Raw genomic sequence first — 16836 nt, 5'->3', positions numbered from 1 at the left:
TGCCCTGATGCCATAGACCGAGGGCTGAGTCTAATGATTATCGGGAGGTGCAGTGCTTTGCGGTGAGTAAACTTATATTTGCATTTAGTCTATTGTTATGCAATCAATTGTCATAATTTACTCTAGGCTACATATTTGAGGAATGTTATACCTAGAGGGAAGGAATTCAAAATGGGATATCTCCGTTGTCTAGCTTGTATTCCGAGGCGGACATCCCGGGTTCAGAAAGTAAATTTAGCCATTTAGTAAACCAGCTTATCCTAATTAGCAGCCAGGTACATCAGATAATTAGTGATATCAGCTGTGTTAAGTATACAGGTAGACAGAATAGGCTTATATGGCCTTTTACTTTCTGGATCTGGGATGTCCACCTCTGCTTGTCTGCTTGACATAATTGAGCTCAATTTATATTTTGTTTCAACTGCTTAAACACTACATTTTTGCATTTCACACAATTCTCTAAACATGTCTGTAAAATCTGCAAAACTATACACTAATTCAGTGTTTGACTCAGTTTTCAATATCCTAACACACATTTTGCAAAACACACAATTCTCTACCTAACACACAGAAATCTAACAGGAAGTAGCTTGATTTCGTTTTTCATACACAACAAATGCCACACTTATTTGCCAGTTATTCACACTCAGTCCTAACCTCATTCCTTACTGAAAACCATTCGGCCACTGCCTTATAGAGGCCTATGAACAGCATAACAATCATACCGATGGGCGAACTAGTGAATTGGACTTTAGTGTAATGTTCTACAAAAAGTGGACTTTATTTTTGTCCCCACGTAACCAGTATGTGTTGTTATGCCTCCGGAAATGCCTTAGGAATGCCAATGGTTGTCTCTGTAGTTGAAAGGGTCTATAGACCTATGCATAGCCTATACACGCCCACTGCACAGCACCCCCCCACCCACACACTATTTCTGGTTTTACAGTAATATTGCTTACATCTTTTCTGTGTATTTCAGTTGTTTCAGTGAGATGACTCACTCTTGTATGGAAACATCAACCCACGAAAGACAGAAGAGCTTTAGGTTTTGAACAACAGTGTGTACATACAGTAATGTATCCAAAATGTCACATTATCACAAACGTATTTATAATGCGAGGTGAATGATTGCTTTAGACATTTTCAATATTGTGTGTCGTTTTGCTCAAGATTTGAGGCATTTTGCATTTTCTGTGAGATTTTGTGGGTTTCTGTGTGAGTTTTGAAAAATAGACAGAGTTTTGAAAATATGTGTAAACAGTTGTAAAAAACTGTAACATCAGTATACAGTATGACATTTTGGGTAATTCTTCCATATTTTCTAAATTCTAATCCTCAGAAACAGGTCTCCTATCTCAGCCCAAGTCCATTTTAATTTAATTTAAACTAATTTGATCAGATCTCAAAATAGCCTTCTAAAAATACCTCTTTGGTTGGTTTAGGAGAAACAGGCCAGGATAAGAGCAATTTATTTATTTTGATAAGAAGATTGACCAATTTTCTTTTGTCATCAGGCTAGTCAGTGTTAAAGGTTTTAATTCTGAGGCTATCAATACAGATAGGCTACAATACAGTGGTGCTTGTTTACATTAAAACCAAGGTAAGCAGGGTCTCATCGAACCCTCAAGCTCCTCCACTGTTACAGTAATGTGTCCCTGACTTAAGGCAGTTTCATTTCCAGTAAATTTGAGCCTTGCCGATACACATGATTTCATGTTAAACACAGCCATTTTTGATCTTGGGGTCCTGACTAAATGTGAACAGCATTCAGTGATTCCGTAAATGCCAGGATGTTAATTAGAACTTTTACAGATGCCCAACATTATCTAGCTGGAAGGATGTGTTGATTATCAGTCAGATGGTCAGTCATACTTGGCACTTAGTTGGCCTAACAATATGTCCTCATTTTGACATTGACATCTGATGATCCAGAAATGGAGTTAGACGTCATAAGTGAGCAGTAGTGGAGTCAGACAAAGGTGGGGTAAGCAGCAAGCATGGCTGTTGGCCTGGTGCTTCACTGTCTACAAGGTTACACAAGCTGAATCGAACACTTCACTACACAGTACAAATATTTATCATCCATATACAGGGGTGTAGTGGTAAAATAAGAGGTGGGTAAACTATGAATTCTGTGATCACAGTATGGTAGACTGTGTGATATGGTATTGGATTTTTTCAAGGACATGTTTGATGATAGTGGAGGTTATTATCCAATGTCTACAACAGTGGCATTAAATGGCCAGAGTTTATGTGTGATGAGGGTCGTATTATGAATGTGGATACATGTTAACAGTTGCAATTGGTGAATAAACTCTTTTGAGAGGTGGATAAACCCTATTTCTGAAATGTTAATAATACAAAATAAAACATCATCCTCATCATCATTATTACAGTGCATGAAAATGCACTGTACTGTTCTTCCTAGACTTCTTATTATTATTCTGCTTACCACTTTTTCTGCCCGCAATTCCTCTTCAACCGTTTAACTTAGAAACTTCATTCAAACTCTGTAACGTAGGTCTTCTAATGGATCGGGTTGCTATAATTTTTCAACTTTGTAACTTTTATACTTTTTAAACTATAAATTAAAAACTATTAAAAATTACCCCATAGACTTAACATTGGCCTCTATGACATCACAATCGGGTCGTTGAGCAATTAGAATCTTATGCCAGGTGGCCAGCCCCACCTGCAGCAGCCCTCTCTCTCTCAGGCTATTAAGCAGACAATCTCTCTGTGAAGACTACATATCCTGTTAACTGTTTCCTCTGTCCACAACTGTTTCAAAATAAAAGTCCTCGCTGCAATAATACACTATTAAATCATTTAACCATTGAAACTACTCATCTATTGAACTGTTCAACGATTCCAACTGTCAGTTATCATCAACTATGCTTCCATTCAACTACATGAAACCTCCATGTACCTAGCAACCAACATAGCAACCATTAAAATTAAGCGTTTTTGACAGTTTCCATAGCAACCAACATGATTATACTTTCGTAGCTTCTTTATTCCTGATAGTGGGCACCATGGATACCCTAGCAACTACTGTTTCAAAATAAAAGTCCTCACTAGCAAGTTAGCATTGTTAGCATGGTTAGCATTGTTAGCATAGTTAGCATTTTTAGCATAACTGCTAAAAATGATTAGCTAAGTTAGCTAATCAACCTGGTTAGCATTGTTAGCATAGTTAACATTGTTAGCATAGTTAGCATGTTTAGCACAACTGCTAAAATGATTAGCTAAGTTAGCTAATCAACCTGGTTAGCATTGTTAACATAGTTAGCAATGTTAGCATAGTTAGCATTTTTAACATTACTGCTAGAAATTATCAGCTAAGTTAACTTATCAACCTGGTTAGCATTGTTAGCATAGTTAACATTTTAGAATACCTGTTAGAAATTATTAGTTAAGTTAGAACAGGAATGTTTAAGCTTTAAAATGTCTACCTTAACACTATCAACTCTCTTTAAACTATGCAACCACCATGTTTACCCTAGCTACACCTTAGTAGCCATATCTACATTTTTTTGCATTTTCATGCACTGGTAATTCCTTGGAATTGCATTTCTAGTTATCATTATTATTATTATTACTATTATTATTTTATAAAAACGTAACCCCTATATGTAATACAGAATGTTCGCTAGCTAGTGACAGCTGTGAACCAACACATTGAAAAAATTATACAGAAACAAAAGAAAGTCATAAATTCCCAGTGGTAACTGGTAACATAAGTGATGTCATCAAACCTCTCCACATTAGCTACTGTTCAGGCATGATGTATAAAGGTGAATGACTGTAAAAGTAGACAGATACAGTATATACTGACCATGGCGAATGATCACTCACAAAGACAGACAGACCCTACAATATGAAAGGACATTGCCTATAATGTAGAGAAAAGGTCACAGGAGTGAAGGCGATGTGGCCATGACGGCACTTCATGGATTCCTCGTGGTCATGGTGGACCGTTGCAGTGATGCAGCAGGACACTTGCTGAGTCACGGACTAAATATATTAGACTACGGGTGCACACTAGACATTACCAATTGTACAGATATGGTATGTTATCTTACTGCCGTGGCTTTGAGCGGGAGCACAGGAAATGACCCAAGACTAACCATAAATGAGCTGAACAGATGGACAGATGAAGGAAACAGAACCCCTCACCCCTCCACCCCCCAAACTGCACACGCACACGCACACGCACACACACACACACACACACACACACACACACACACACACACACAACAATGTTAAAGAATTTCCTGATATTTCTCAACTTTCCCATCACTGACATACTATTTTCTGGCACTGTCATTTGTCATTATAGTTTACCAGGAAAAAAACACTGAACAGAAAGTGAAATTAAACCAATTCCCTTTTCCCTTCTGCATAATCACTACCAAATGTAACCATTTGGTTAAATTGCATGATTTCAAATAAATACACATTGTCAAAAGTTGTCATCATGTCCATTTATTGTGAAACAGACATTTTTTCTAAAAAAAAAAGGTTCTCACTATATTGCTTTTGCAGGGGGGGGGGTGGGGGGGGGGCGGGCACACACACACACACACACACACACACACAACAATGTTAAAGAATTTCCTGAAATTTCTCAACTTTCCCATCACTGACATACTATTTTCTGGCACTGTCATTTGTCATTATAGTTTCCTATATAGTATATAGGGAAAAAAAACACTGCACAGAAGGTGAAATTAAACCAATTCCCGTGAGCTTTATCTGCATAATCACTACCACATTTAACCATTTGGCTTCAGCACAGATGGACATGTTCACCCTAAACCTAAAATGATGACTCAGACTACAAGAGCTCCAGAAGAAAGGAATGAGTGAGAGTGTGGGGTGAGATATGGAGAAAGCATGTGCCTGGAGTATTGTTGTAGAGTGGGACCGCTTGGAATTTCCTGTGATGTGAGAATTTGGGGCGAGGGGGGCACGTCCGTGAATAACGCTCCGCGGTCAGAAGGAGAGTCCCCTGAGAGCTGGAGTGTGTGTGTTCAGTGGAAGGAATTAGAAAATGATTCAAAATGGCTACATGCCTGTGGGTTGAGGACATGTTGGATGTGGGGTGGATGGTGAGTTGCTGCATGCACGGTGTAGACACGTGTGCGTGCTCCGATAGATAGACACACCCACACACAACCACACACAGCACTCACAGCCTTCGTTTTTTACAGCCCAAGTCACACAACATTCAAATCACATTTCCGGTTAGTCTGTGTCTTTCAGAGATAAGACTTGTACCACAATTGATTTCGTTCATTTACGACTTGACTGTATTCGTTCAGATTTCTGTGACCTCACTACCAGAGGTGGGCACAAATACATCAAAAACTATTTTGCTACAAACTACAAATACTGGTTCACAAAATGTAACAAAATAAAATACAAAATACAGATGTGAAACACTAATCAATAATCATGGTATACCAACTTTTAAAAGAAACTGTAGGGCATATTATTGAAAAGTATACCCCAAAAAGACAAGAAATACTTTTTTATGATTGGCTGGCAAAGGGCTATTACCTCTGTACAATGGGGCTCAAGATCTGGTAAAACAAATGTAATCAGCGTCCCATATCAATGTAAACCATGACTGAACTGACAACAAGCAGACTTTGCAACAGTGGAATCAACTGTAACATTGCAAACTGCCCAACACGTCCAGTACCAATGAATGTAGAACGTCAAATTGAACAGGTCGGCTGATTTTCTCATCACCCATGCTGACCTAAGGTGACTTTTTTTTTCATTTTTTCTACCTTCAGACATGACAAGAAGAAGAAATAACTACCAAGACGTGTCATGCATAGCTGATGGTTAGATAGTATATTTAAGTGAGTGATGAAATTTGTATTTGTTTTTTAGAGAAAAAAGGAAAAATTATTTTTAAGTATTTAAAATACTCCAAATAGAATCCCTGAAAGTATTTTTTGCTACTAACAACATTAGATTTGTTCCAATCCTGCAAAATACAAATTACAATTATTGATTAAATCTAACAGGTGGTTAAACTGGCAGTGCAAACCACAATTCAAGAAAGGCACCGAATATATGGGGACACTGGACAAAAACTCTATTCAACCACCAGGAGGTGCAAAGGCTTTAATTCTAAGCGAAAGTGCCTGTTACTGTAATGGTACCAACAAATCGCGAACCTATTGAGAGCCACAGAATGTGAGCATAAAGCAACCCAGTTCAGTTCTATCACCTAAATGAGACTCAATTCTCTGACATTATCAATGCATGCTCAGAATAATTGATATTGCACTGTGTAACGCTGTTGATCATGGTAGGATCATGACCCTTTAAGTTGTTTTTACTGTAACTAACTGAGTGTAGGCCCAACACACTAAATGGGGTTACATTGACACCAAGGGGCATAACTATGGACTTTCCATCGTGTTGTTTTGGGTAATATATGAGACAGGCAACTTTATGAACACTTTGTTGCAGGGGAACCACTCAGTTTTTGATGATGAAAAAGTACAAAATAAAGGACAAGTCTGGACAAGAAAGTCAGCTCCACTCAGAGGCAATTCTATCATCTCATCACATGACTAATTGTTTAACCAAAAATATTTTGATTCAAAATACGAAGCCATTTTCTTCAACTCAATACAGTTTTTTCCAATTGCTAAAACACAATTTTGAAAACTCATACACAATTTTGAATAGCCTACTCATACACAATTTTGAAAATCCACAAACAATTCACAAAACAACACCCCAAATTGCAAAATACCTCAATCTACCTGTCAAAATGAAGCACAGCAACCAAAACTACATAGGCCTATAGCATTATCAAAATCAAACTTTTGCACCACATGGCACACACTTGCCCTGATGAACAAAATGTGCTATATAAATAAAGTTGCCTTGCGTCACCTTACCTGTGGTCTTTTAAGTGCTTACTTTCTGATTGAAGTGGTATAAATTAAACATTGAGGTGTTTGGCTAGGTGGCACAGGTATTTACCGACAATTAGCTCATGTGTGTTATCTTGGACGGCATTGTTTTGAAACTGCAAACACGTTACTTTATGTCAGATTTTTGTGTCTTACACAGAGAACCGTGTTCAGTGCATGCAAAAAGTGCCATTTTGAATTGCTAAATGTGTGTAAAGCTGAGTATGTGTTTAGACATTTGGAGACTTGAGAGGATGTGTTGCTCTCTCTGTGTCAGTTTGAATAATTGTGCTTTGAATGCCATTTTAGTGTGTTAGCAATTGGAAAAACTGTAAAATACAAATAACAAAATACTATTTTGATACGTATTTTAAATACAGTATCATGTATACTGCTTATCCCAGAGTTAAGTTACGCTGGAATCATGGGAAAGCCAAAGTAGGCTATTTTCATGTTGCATTGATCCTCAGCAGCAAATAAATTGCATGATTTCCAATAAATACACAGTGGCAAAGCTGTCATCATGTCCATTTATTGTGAAACAGACATAAAAAAAAAAAAAAAAAAGTTGTCACTACAGTATTGCTTTTGCAGCATATCCAACATGTAATTTTGACTTATTACTGTTCTGGTGGTGGTGTTCCTTCATCCAAGCGGATATAACAGAGAGACAATCTCGAGATCACATTTTTTTTAAGTTAAATATGCTGCTGTGTTTCCCGCATATGTCAGTAAGGTGTCTGGCCAGAGAGGGAGAGGCAATTGGGCTAAGTAGTCTGTAATATTGTTATACTATTTATATTATATTATTATTTTGTTTTGTTCTAAACTACTAAAACAACTGTTAGTTGAAGCCAAGAAATATTGCAAACAAAGAAGGCCTAGCCTAATTGGCTTTGGTTGTTTATCATATTCTAGTGGTTGGACTGTTCAGTTTCCCCTGGTGGAATGTTTGGACAACGTAGTTGCATCGTCATTAGTTTTTTTCTCAACCGGTTGTAATTTAGCCGTTTTGCTGGAGAGGCAACTTTCGTAGCCGGACTGGTCAGGATCAAGACGGTCATTCCCCGAGAGAAATTCTGTGATTTGTTTGGAAGCCCTTTCTAAAGCCTTAGAGCAGTCAGACTGCAGCATGTAGGGTTTTCTTTTGTTGTTGTTGCACTCTAACAAGGTAGGCCTACTGTAGGTTGTGACTGCTTGGTTCAAGGAACTAACTACTGATGGCTGAAGATTGAAGCAAAGATGGCAGCTTTGAGGTTGGTAGCTGGTGGAAGAGGTGGAGGATTGAATAGTTTTGAAGGTGGAAAAGAGTTTCCAGGTGTGAAGGACAGTAGCAACAGGTAGCATGAGAGATAAGTAGGTGTATTAGCTTTGCACAATTTCCTCTCAGTAGCCCTGAGGCAAACATGCAGTATTCAAGATCTACAATTCATTTTATAACTGGTCATAATTCAATTTCAGATATCAGAAAAGGAATTTCCACTAGTCAACGTGCTGGACATGTAACATGTTTCTACATTTCATTTACAAAATGTACATGCTATATGCAAATATTCCAACTGCAAAACCAAAACATTTTCCTATGAACAGTTTTATTATGGCAGCATTTCATTACCTCACTCTATTGAGATGCCTTTGTTTAGTTCATAGGAAAAGGTGGGGCGGCCATGTTTTGGGAAGAGGCAGCCCCAGCTGTGAGCATTGTGCAATCCATTCCTTCTGCCTGAGCACTGGGCAGCAAAGGGTTGCCTCATTATGAGAACATGTTAGAAACCCACAGAGCTCAGTCAACTGATAACTGTTTATAGAACTCGTGACTTGGGAACACCACAATTCACAAACATTTCCAACAGACCCCAGAAAGGTAAGGGCAATCAGCAAAGAGAGGGGATGATGCTATAGTTTCGAAAGTCTCTGTGGTAAATGATAGTAGCAAACATCAAAAATTGCAGTCGGAATAAATGTGTAGATTTATTTACAGCAAAGGTTAATAATTAATAGGCTACAAAATTAATTTGAAGATGATCCCAAAATTAGTTGCCTGACCAGTTTACTTAAAGGAAAACTCTGCGGAGCTTCCCCTACAGCTTTAGCGTGTATATTTTACAAAACTCCTCAATCGGTCAGTCTGCCGTGCCTTTTCATGAGACTTTACATGACACTTCCTGGAGTAGAGCATGGGTGCATGCCCGATGGCTCCTGAAATTGCAAGCGTGGTTCTACCGCTACAGACCACTAGGGTGGCCGAAAAAAAACATAGTTCGACTGGTAATGACTCATTTAATCATATATAACAGTATGGAACAAATTGATTAACTGAAAAACGTTGCATAGTTTACCTTTAAAGAGCCAAACTAGCATTTATGCTAGTGGTTTGGGAAGAGACTGTCCCTGTGGGCCTTGCACTGTCCACTCCTTCTCATTGAGCACTCTGTAGTTGTAGGTCTTGTAGTTGAGCATGTCCTTGGAGCGGAACACCCTGTTGGACTCGTACAGGTTGCTCCAGTACGGAGGAAGTGGCTCAAACCCACCGAGACCAGCCAGCTCGTCGTTGTAGGCCCACTGCTCTGAGTCAAGCTTCAAGATATGACGCGTGGCAATGCCCCTGGCGCGGCGAGCGGCTTCATCGAGCTCCATGTCCTTCTCCATCTCCTCTTGTGAGGGGAGTGTGAAAGAACCATCCAGCACAGACATGATGAACTGTGTCTGAAGGATTGATGACGGAGAGAGATGAAGAACGCCAACAAAATGACGAACGAAACAAAATCATTGGAGACATACAATATTACTGTGTGTTACTCAACAATATAAACGCATCTGCAAAGGTGTGGAACTGCTTATATGTGTGGGTTCAAAGCTCTTACCTGGATGTGGAAATGTGGGAAGGGGCAGATGGCTCTGCAGATGCCCACGATGAACAGCGATGGATACGCTGGGGGCATCAGGAACTTATAGAGTGGGCTGACCAGGTGCTCCTTCACCTTCACGCCTACTTGCGGATCCAGGAATGGAAAGGTGAAGTTGTACCCAGTGCAGAACAGAAACACATCAGGTCGGGCTTGCTTCCCGTCCCCAAACTCCAGGGTGCCGTCATCGAGGACTTTAGACACGGGAGGCGACTGCCGCACACCAGGAGGAAGGGGGCCTTTCAGGGGCTTCTGGCCGTGACTTAACACCACCTTTTGGTCGATCAACCCAACGAACAGAGGTGTATTAGTTACAGTAATGAACAGAAGTGCACTGTTTAATGAACAGAGGAATATTAACATCGCAATAAAAACACTTTCTAATGAGTCTAATATAATTCAACAGTAATGAAGAAAACTTGTTATGCTTGTAATTCAATAGCCACACCACACACATGTCCAACGCCCTGCCATAGAGGCACATCCTCTGTGGGTTCAACAGTGTGTGTTTTTTTTTTTTTTTTTGCAAGGCTCCTTTCTCTTCAACTCAGGACCTTGCTGTTTGACATTACTACAAAGTAGCAACCAGCTGTCTGTATCACCAACCTCTGCGTTGACGCTGGACAGCTCCATGGCGATGTCCAGTCCAGAAAGGCCAGCTCCCAGCAGCACCACTGACTTCCCAGCAAAAGGCTCAGCGCTGCGATAGGTATGGCTGTGCATCACAGTTCCTGGGCACAAAATTTAAAAAGAAAAATAAAAAAAAATAGAATGTCTGCACACTGGAGTATCCTGCACACAGGATTTTGTCAGGCAAACTATTCTGTCATTTGCCTGAAGGAGACCATGTTGGTTCAAAACATTGTCATTTTTAAATTGTCTTCCACTTTTGTTCCACCTTATTGTATACAGTGCCTTGTCCTGCAACAGGTCTAAACATGGGTCGAATGTGTGCCTACACAGCCAAACTATCAAATATAAACTGTAAACTGTTTACTGCCAAACTGTAAGAGACAGCAGCCAAGAGAAACTCTTGTGCTTTGAAAAAGCATTTTTCTATTTGCAATCAAATAGATTACAGGAACAATGCCAATAAATAGGCTACTCTTTTAATCTCGTTTATGGTTTAAGAGTCCAGTATATGACTCTTTTATGACTCAGTACGTGACTCACTACTCTCTTTTATTATATATATATATGATCTTGTGACATGATTGGGGCTCAGAGGAGTGGAACATCTCCAGAAACTTTCCATGGAGAATTTTTGACATTTTCTGTACAATTTGGCTAGCTACTGTATAAACACATTTCCATATAGTATTTGTTAAATACACTTTAATACCATAGATCAAATATATTTGTCCCAGTAATATCATCAAAACGTGTTGCATATCCAGGTCACAACAGCTTAAACATGATCACAAAGAATAATATTCAAAACAGATCTGCCTATAAGCAGAAATGCTGTTGCAATCAGCAATTCACCTGAATACATTTTGAAAATCTGGCTTGTGCGACATGCAAAACGTACCCACCTGTAAATTTGTCCAGACCAGGGATGGATGGAAAATAAGGGTCAAAGAAGTGCCTGATAAAATTAAACAAGTGGAATCATTTTATCCCATTTCATTTCTCAAAGACATATTTTTCTTTTATAAACAGAAATCCATGCACTAACCCATTACACACTATGACAGCATCAAAGCCTCTCTCGACTGCAGTGCTGGGATCAATGCCATTGCTGGTGGTGACATCCCAAGCTAGGCCATGCCATCCATTTTCTACCTTCACTGGTTTGACAGCATCCACTGTTGTCTCAAACTATAAAAAAAGGAAGAAGGAATCTGATTGGGTAGGCTAAAACTTCACAAGGTTACTTGTGCATATTGCATATATCAAATATTGAGAAAAACTGAAGCATACAATGAAGCAAATTGAGCAGAACCAATGAATGGACAAAGGCAAGCATACTGTAGCAATGGTTAAACTATAAAGGGGTAGACTACTTTTTTCAGCAATCTCTTCATATCATTCCATAGCATTTGGACCAATGAAGTCACGCCTTCTGTCATCTCATTGGTTGCCTCACTGATGTGACAACATCATTCCATGAGCAAAGATCACTCGTTGTTGCTATTTGGCTGATTTTGATTATTATATGATACCATTGTTGCCACACTTGCATTGGATTATTTTGACAGATACCAAGGTCATCCATTATCCCTTACCTAACATACACTTACCATGCCAATCCCTATCTTCAATCCTCCACCTCCTTCTACCAATATCTCCTTTGACTATACTTTGACTAGCACTTATTCTGCACTCTCTTTCTCTGGCAATATTACTCATTTGTTGTGGTATTAATTGTGAGCAAAGGTCTCCTCTGCAATGCTACTTGATGTTAGCCCTCATTTTAGGATAAAATAGATAGAAACACCTTTGGATAAAAGTATCTGCTGAATGAATTAACACACATTGGTAAATGTAAATGATATGATAAACATTACAACACAGTGGATGGTGTCTGAGGACAATCAGATGGCAGTGCAACAAGTTTGTGTAATGAATGACGGGAATGAATGTTGAGCAAAGTGCTCTAGAATCTTTCATTGCATCTGCATCACTTACAACCTTGCCTGGACCCACATTAGTCTGTCCAGTCATCATGTGCTGCTCCATTTGCAGACTGGAGTCATTAGTTCACCTTGGTTACATTTTCAGGAACTAGACCAATAGTACATCATGTCCCACTACCAAATCAAAGGCCAATTCAAGTCATTTTGAAATCACTTTGGAAATGTTTATGAAAATACCTATTTGTACTCAAAGAGTTAAACTTTACAGTATACATTCTGTACATTGTCAGTGTCATGGCATCTTCAGCCATATGAAAGATACTGGACACCAAATGTCAATGGCAAATAAATTCAAAGGAGTTTAGTGTGCTCAAAAAATCCAAAATCCCCTTGCACAGCCAATTAAGTTGAGTCGTTGGGTGCTGATGACCAGGTTTACGATTAATAAAAAAGAAAAAAGGATCACCGCACACCATTGGACTACACTTTTTAAACTTTTATTTTCTGAGCAACGCGTTTCGCCATGCACTTCCTCAGGCTCAGGAGTTTAGTGTGCTTTTAATGTGTTTGTCTTAATGCATTAGGCCTATATCCATAGATGATTAAACACCATTACCTTTATATGATTCCTGATTTTAAAGTGATCACAGTATTTCTCCAAATACCTTCGGACCTCTGTGTGATGGACAAACGAGGAGAGGTGCTTTTCGAAGGGGAAATCAGGAAACGACATCACCTCTTTTGGGATATTTGTTCTGTTGCATGAAGGGAAATAATTGGGTCATACCTCCTCATGATATACTATAGAGTTGTTAAAACATGCAAGCAGGTGTCACACACACACACACACACACACACACACACACACATACACACACACACACACACATATATACATATACATATATATATATATATATATATATTACCTTATTAAACATACATTACATTTTACTGCAGACGTTAAAAACACAACACAAACAAAATACCAAGATATATTTAACAATTTAAGAAAAGTGGCTGATTTAATAATAATACATACAAACATCCAATATATGTGAACCCTTTCCCTTTCACTTTGGGGCCTTTTTGAACCAAATATACAGCAGGTCTGCTCTCTAACTTGGCAAATTAAGAATGCAAATCTTGTTTTCCTCCGACATTCTTTGAGAATTGTTGGAATGTTTTAGTTCATTATCACTGTCAGCCTCGGCATGACATAATGGCATGACACTATCTATTCATGCATTTCTTGATAGAACTTCTCAGAATTCATGTTTCTCTTGATCATGTAAAGGTCATCCAGGTCCCAAAGAGAAGAAACCAGCCCTGGATCACATTCTCATTCCAATTACTATACTGCACTACAGGAATTGGGCCATGAAACTGAAATACTGGCCAATAACATGTTTAGCTTTCAGTTCTAATAGCTGTGTGGCCTGATACCTTGTTTCCATTCATAAGCAGAAAGTGAAGGTTGTATTAAAGGAGCAATTGGCTAAAATGTTGCAATCCACAGAACATACATGGGGGTCAAAAGGGGACACATCGTTGCAGCACGTCTTACTGGGAAATCTGTGACCAGGACGCCAAGGGTTTGTGGTGTACCAAGAGCCACGGTATCCTGGGTGATGGCGTCATTCAATGACAAAGGACAAACCACATCCAACAGGAGTAACTGCTGATGCAAGAGGAAGCTGTCTGAAGGGATGTCTGGGTACTAACTATACTATAAGACCACAGCTACCCAACCGCAGAACTATGTGTACCCTGGCTCCACCAAAACTGTTCTTTTGGAGCTCCACAGGTCAACAATCAAGTTCCGGCTGCTATAGCCAAATTGTCACTCGTGGGTCGTGGCCTTTGGCCAAACGTTACTGAGACGTTATTGTGTTTTAGGGGGAATGAATAAGGGAACGATTTGCATCATGTGGTGACCTGGCCACTGTTCTGGTGTTGCTAAGATGAATCGATGCTGCATGGCCGTTAAGAGGAGGCCTTACTCCATAGGCCCACTAATAAATTCGTCTATAACCAGGTGGTGTTTCAGTTTCAAAGGCCATTCCCTGTAGGAGGAGGCTCTTTGAAATGTTACAGAGATTTGTTCTCATCTGTTTAATGGTCACCCAGAAACCTGTGTGTATCAGAATCCGAATCAGCTTTATTGGCCAGGTTTGCGTAAACAAACAAGGAATTTGACTCTTGATCCTATAATACTATTCTAAAGTATCGCCAACAAACATAATAAATCAGGTAAAAACCAATCCAAACATAATATTTAGACTATGCTTGCTGCATTTGGGATATTTGCTCATGCTTCAACAATGGAATCAGGATGCATGACAATGTGTCCATAATTTGGAATGTCTACAAAATTGAGATTTGGATACCTACAGCCTATGTTTAATATGTTTAGGCTACTTCTATATTTCACTAAATGGATGACCACCCTATCTTTAGGATTCACAATGTAGCCTATATGATGAATAACCATGCACAAAAGTGTTTTTCTGGCAGGTCCTCGGTTCTTACCTGAGATCACGGTACATACTGCTGTGGATTGGCACGCCAGTAGTATAGCTGCCCACCCGTTCCTCGTACACCCACGTTCCCCCAACATGTTTGGTCTGCTCATACACTACCGGCGGTGCAAAAATCTTTGGACGGGACAGAAGGTGCCGGGCAGCGCATAATCCGGCACCACCTGCCCCAATAACGGCGACGCGTAATCCTGACATTTTGCTGCAACAGTTCAAGGCCACCATCAACACTCAATTGTGTGTGATCTGAAAAGCCAAAGAAAAATCGATGAAGATGTTAGAGTTGACTTTTCATTTAAAAATCACGTCAGAGTCTATGGGCTACGTGCACTTTTATTAACTAGCCTAGTTGTAGACAACGGCATAATTTCAAAACATTGTCTCCTCTAGGCTAAGAGCACGGAAGGCTGCTCAAGTAGGCTACCGCATTTGTTTCCAGTGGAGTGGAGTCGTGTGTTTGAACCTGCCGCTATTGTTATTGTGTCTACAGGGACCTGCTAGAATCAGCACATACGATACAATGATGCGTGTGTTAAAATTGTTATTATTGGTCAAACCATACCATTCATCGCACACGGCTACATTGCAATTACCCACCTGAGTAATTCTGAGAAGGGTGATGATGCTAACAGTTTTCTGATTTCGCCATAGGATTAGCTCTCCCCTTGCTCGTGCAGGCTATGTTGTAACTGCAGCTGGCTACTTGCAACAAAACGGGCCCTTATAGCCTTCTGCGTGTCAATTGTATCCCAGTACCATCCAATACAGTAGACCTATGCCCCGCCCATTGTAACAGCTTGACTTCAAGCCAAGTGAACTTAGGCCCACTTCTCACTTAATTTAAATGGCTAATAACTATATGGTAACTGGAAGCTGGATCTCAAATACATGTATGTACATTATTCTACAATTTGTCCTTACACAGGACTATAGTCTGGCAGAATAATAAATTAGGCCTATGTCCTTTCCTCAGTCAATTTGTCCTGATATGAGATTATTTGTGTGCTATCCATGAACTTTTCTGTGTAGCTAACACACACACACACACACACACACACACACACACACACACACACACACAATAGTGACACAACACAGATGAACACTCTGGCTGGGTGAACCCTGTCTGATGATGGTCTGTTGGTCTGATTGGTTGAAGGACTATCCAACAGCGTACAGAGTCATTTGATCTATGCCTCTCATGCAATAAAAATAGAGCGCAGACTCCCCAGACTAATGTCCGATCTTAAAAGATTGAGTCTGGTGATAACATAACCAGACTAAAGTAGGCTATACTTGCATACAAGGAATTTGGTCTCTGCATTTATCCCATCCGTGAATTAGTAAGCACACACAGCACACAGTGAAGTGAGGCACACTAACCAGGAGCAGAGAGCTGCCTTCATACAGCGGCGCTTGGGGAGCGGTGAGGGGTTTAACCAGCTGGCCATGGCTGCATTGGCTGCCCCTTATGCCAGTAAACAATGGAAATGCAAAAATCCCACTAAGTAATTAAAATACAAAATAGTATTTTGTCCTTTCTATGTTATTGAGTAGAAAAAAATGTATTCTAGTGCAAGACGAGTAACATCTAGGTTGCTCAGCAATGCTCTTTTTTTATTTGATTTGATTTATTTTGGATTAGACAGACAACATAATCCAAAGGATGGCATGTTAAAGTGTGAACACTTATTTCCAACATGGTCCTTGGTGGTTGAGACACATATAAGACATATTACAGAACAAAAGAATAACATATAACACAGAATCATCCGATATTGGGAGAATTCTAAAAAACAAAAAAAATCACAGATCACATAAAATTATTCACCTATATTTAAAAAGCTAATTTACTCTATTC

General features: G+C 39.5%; 1 protein-coding gene across 1 annotated transcript; it reads right to left on the bottom strand.

Moving 5' to 3' along the window:
• Positions 1–8563: 8563 nt before the first annotated feature.
• Positions 8564–15693, bottom strand: zgc:77439 (uncharacterized protein LOC378987 homolog). Its single transcript, XM_062516441.1, has 8 exons — positions 15573–15693; positions 14968–15221; positions 13052–13190; positions 11535–11677; positions 11392–11444; positions 10463–10587; positions 9815–10129; positions 8564–9656 (listed from the first exon to the last, which is right to left on the bottom strand). The coding sequence occupies exons 2-8, from the start codon at positions 15198–15200 to the stop codon at positions 9312–9314; spliced, it is 1353 nt and encodes a 450-aa protein (XP_062372425.1). The 5' UTR covers positions 15201–15221; positions 15573–15693; the 3' UTR covers positions 8564–9311.
• Between the last annotated feature and the right edge of the window lie 1143 nt (positions 15694–16836).

The sequence above is a fragment of the Sardina pilchardus genome, chromosome 16, assembly GCF_963854185.1.
Source record: "Sardina pilchardus chromosome 16, fSarPil1.1, whole genome shotgun sequence".
Taxonomy (NCBI): Eukaryota; Metazoa; Chordata; class Actinopteri; order Clupeiformes; family Clupeidae; genus Sardina; species Sardina pilchardus.
The sequence above is the reverse complement of the archived record's forward strand: the minus strand, read 5'-3'. Positions and strand labels throughout refer to the sequence as shown.

Bases quoted from the DNA above. Each gene is read 5' to 3' on its own strand.
- zgc:77439 (XM_062516441.1), bottom strand. From the start codon at position 15,200: ATGGTGGCCTTGAACTGTTGCAGCAAAATGTCAGGATTACGCGTCGCC. The intron at 11,678-13,051 runs GTAATGGTGTTT...CTTTTTTTATAG, and splicing joins AAATCAGGAATCATATAAAG to TTTGAGACAACAGTGGATGC. The intron at 9,657-9,814 runs GTAAGAGCTTTG...TCAATCCTTCAG, and splicing joins TCCCACATTTCCACATCCAG to ACACAGTTCATCATGTCTGT.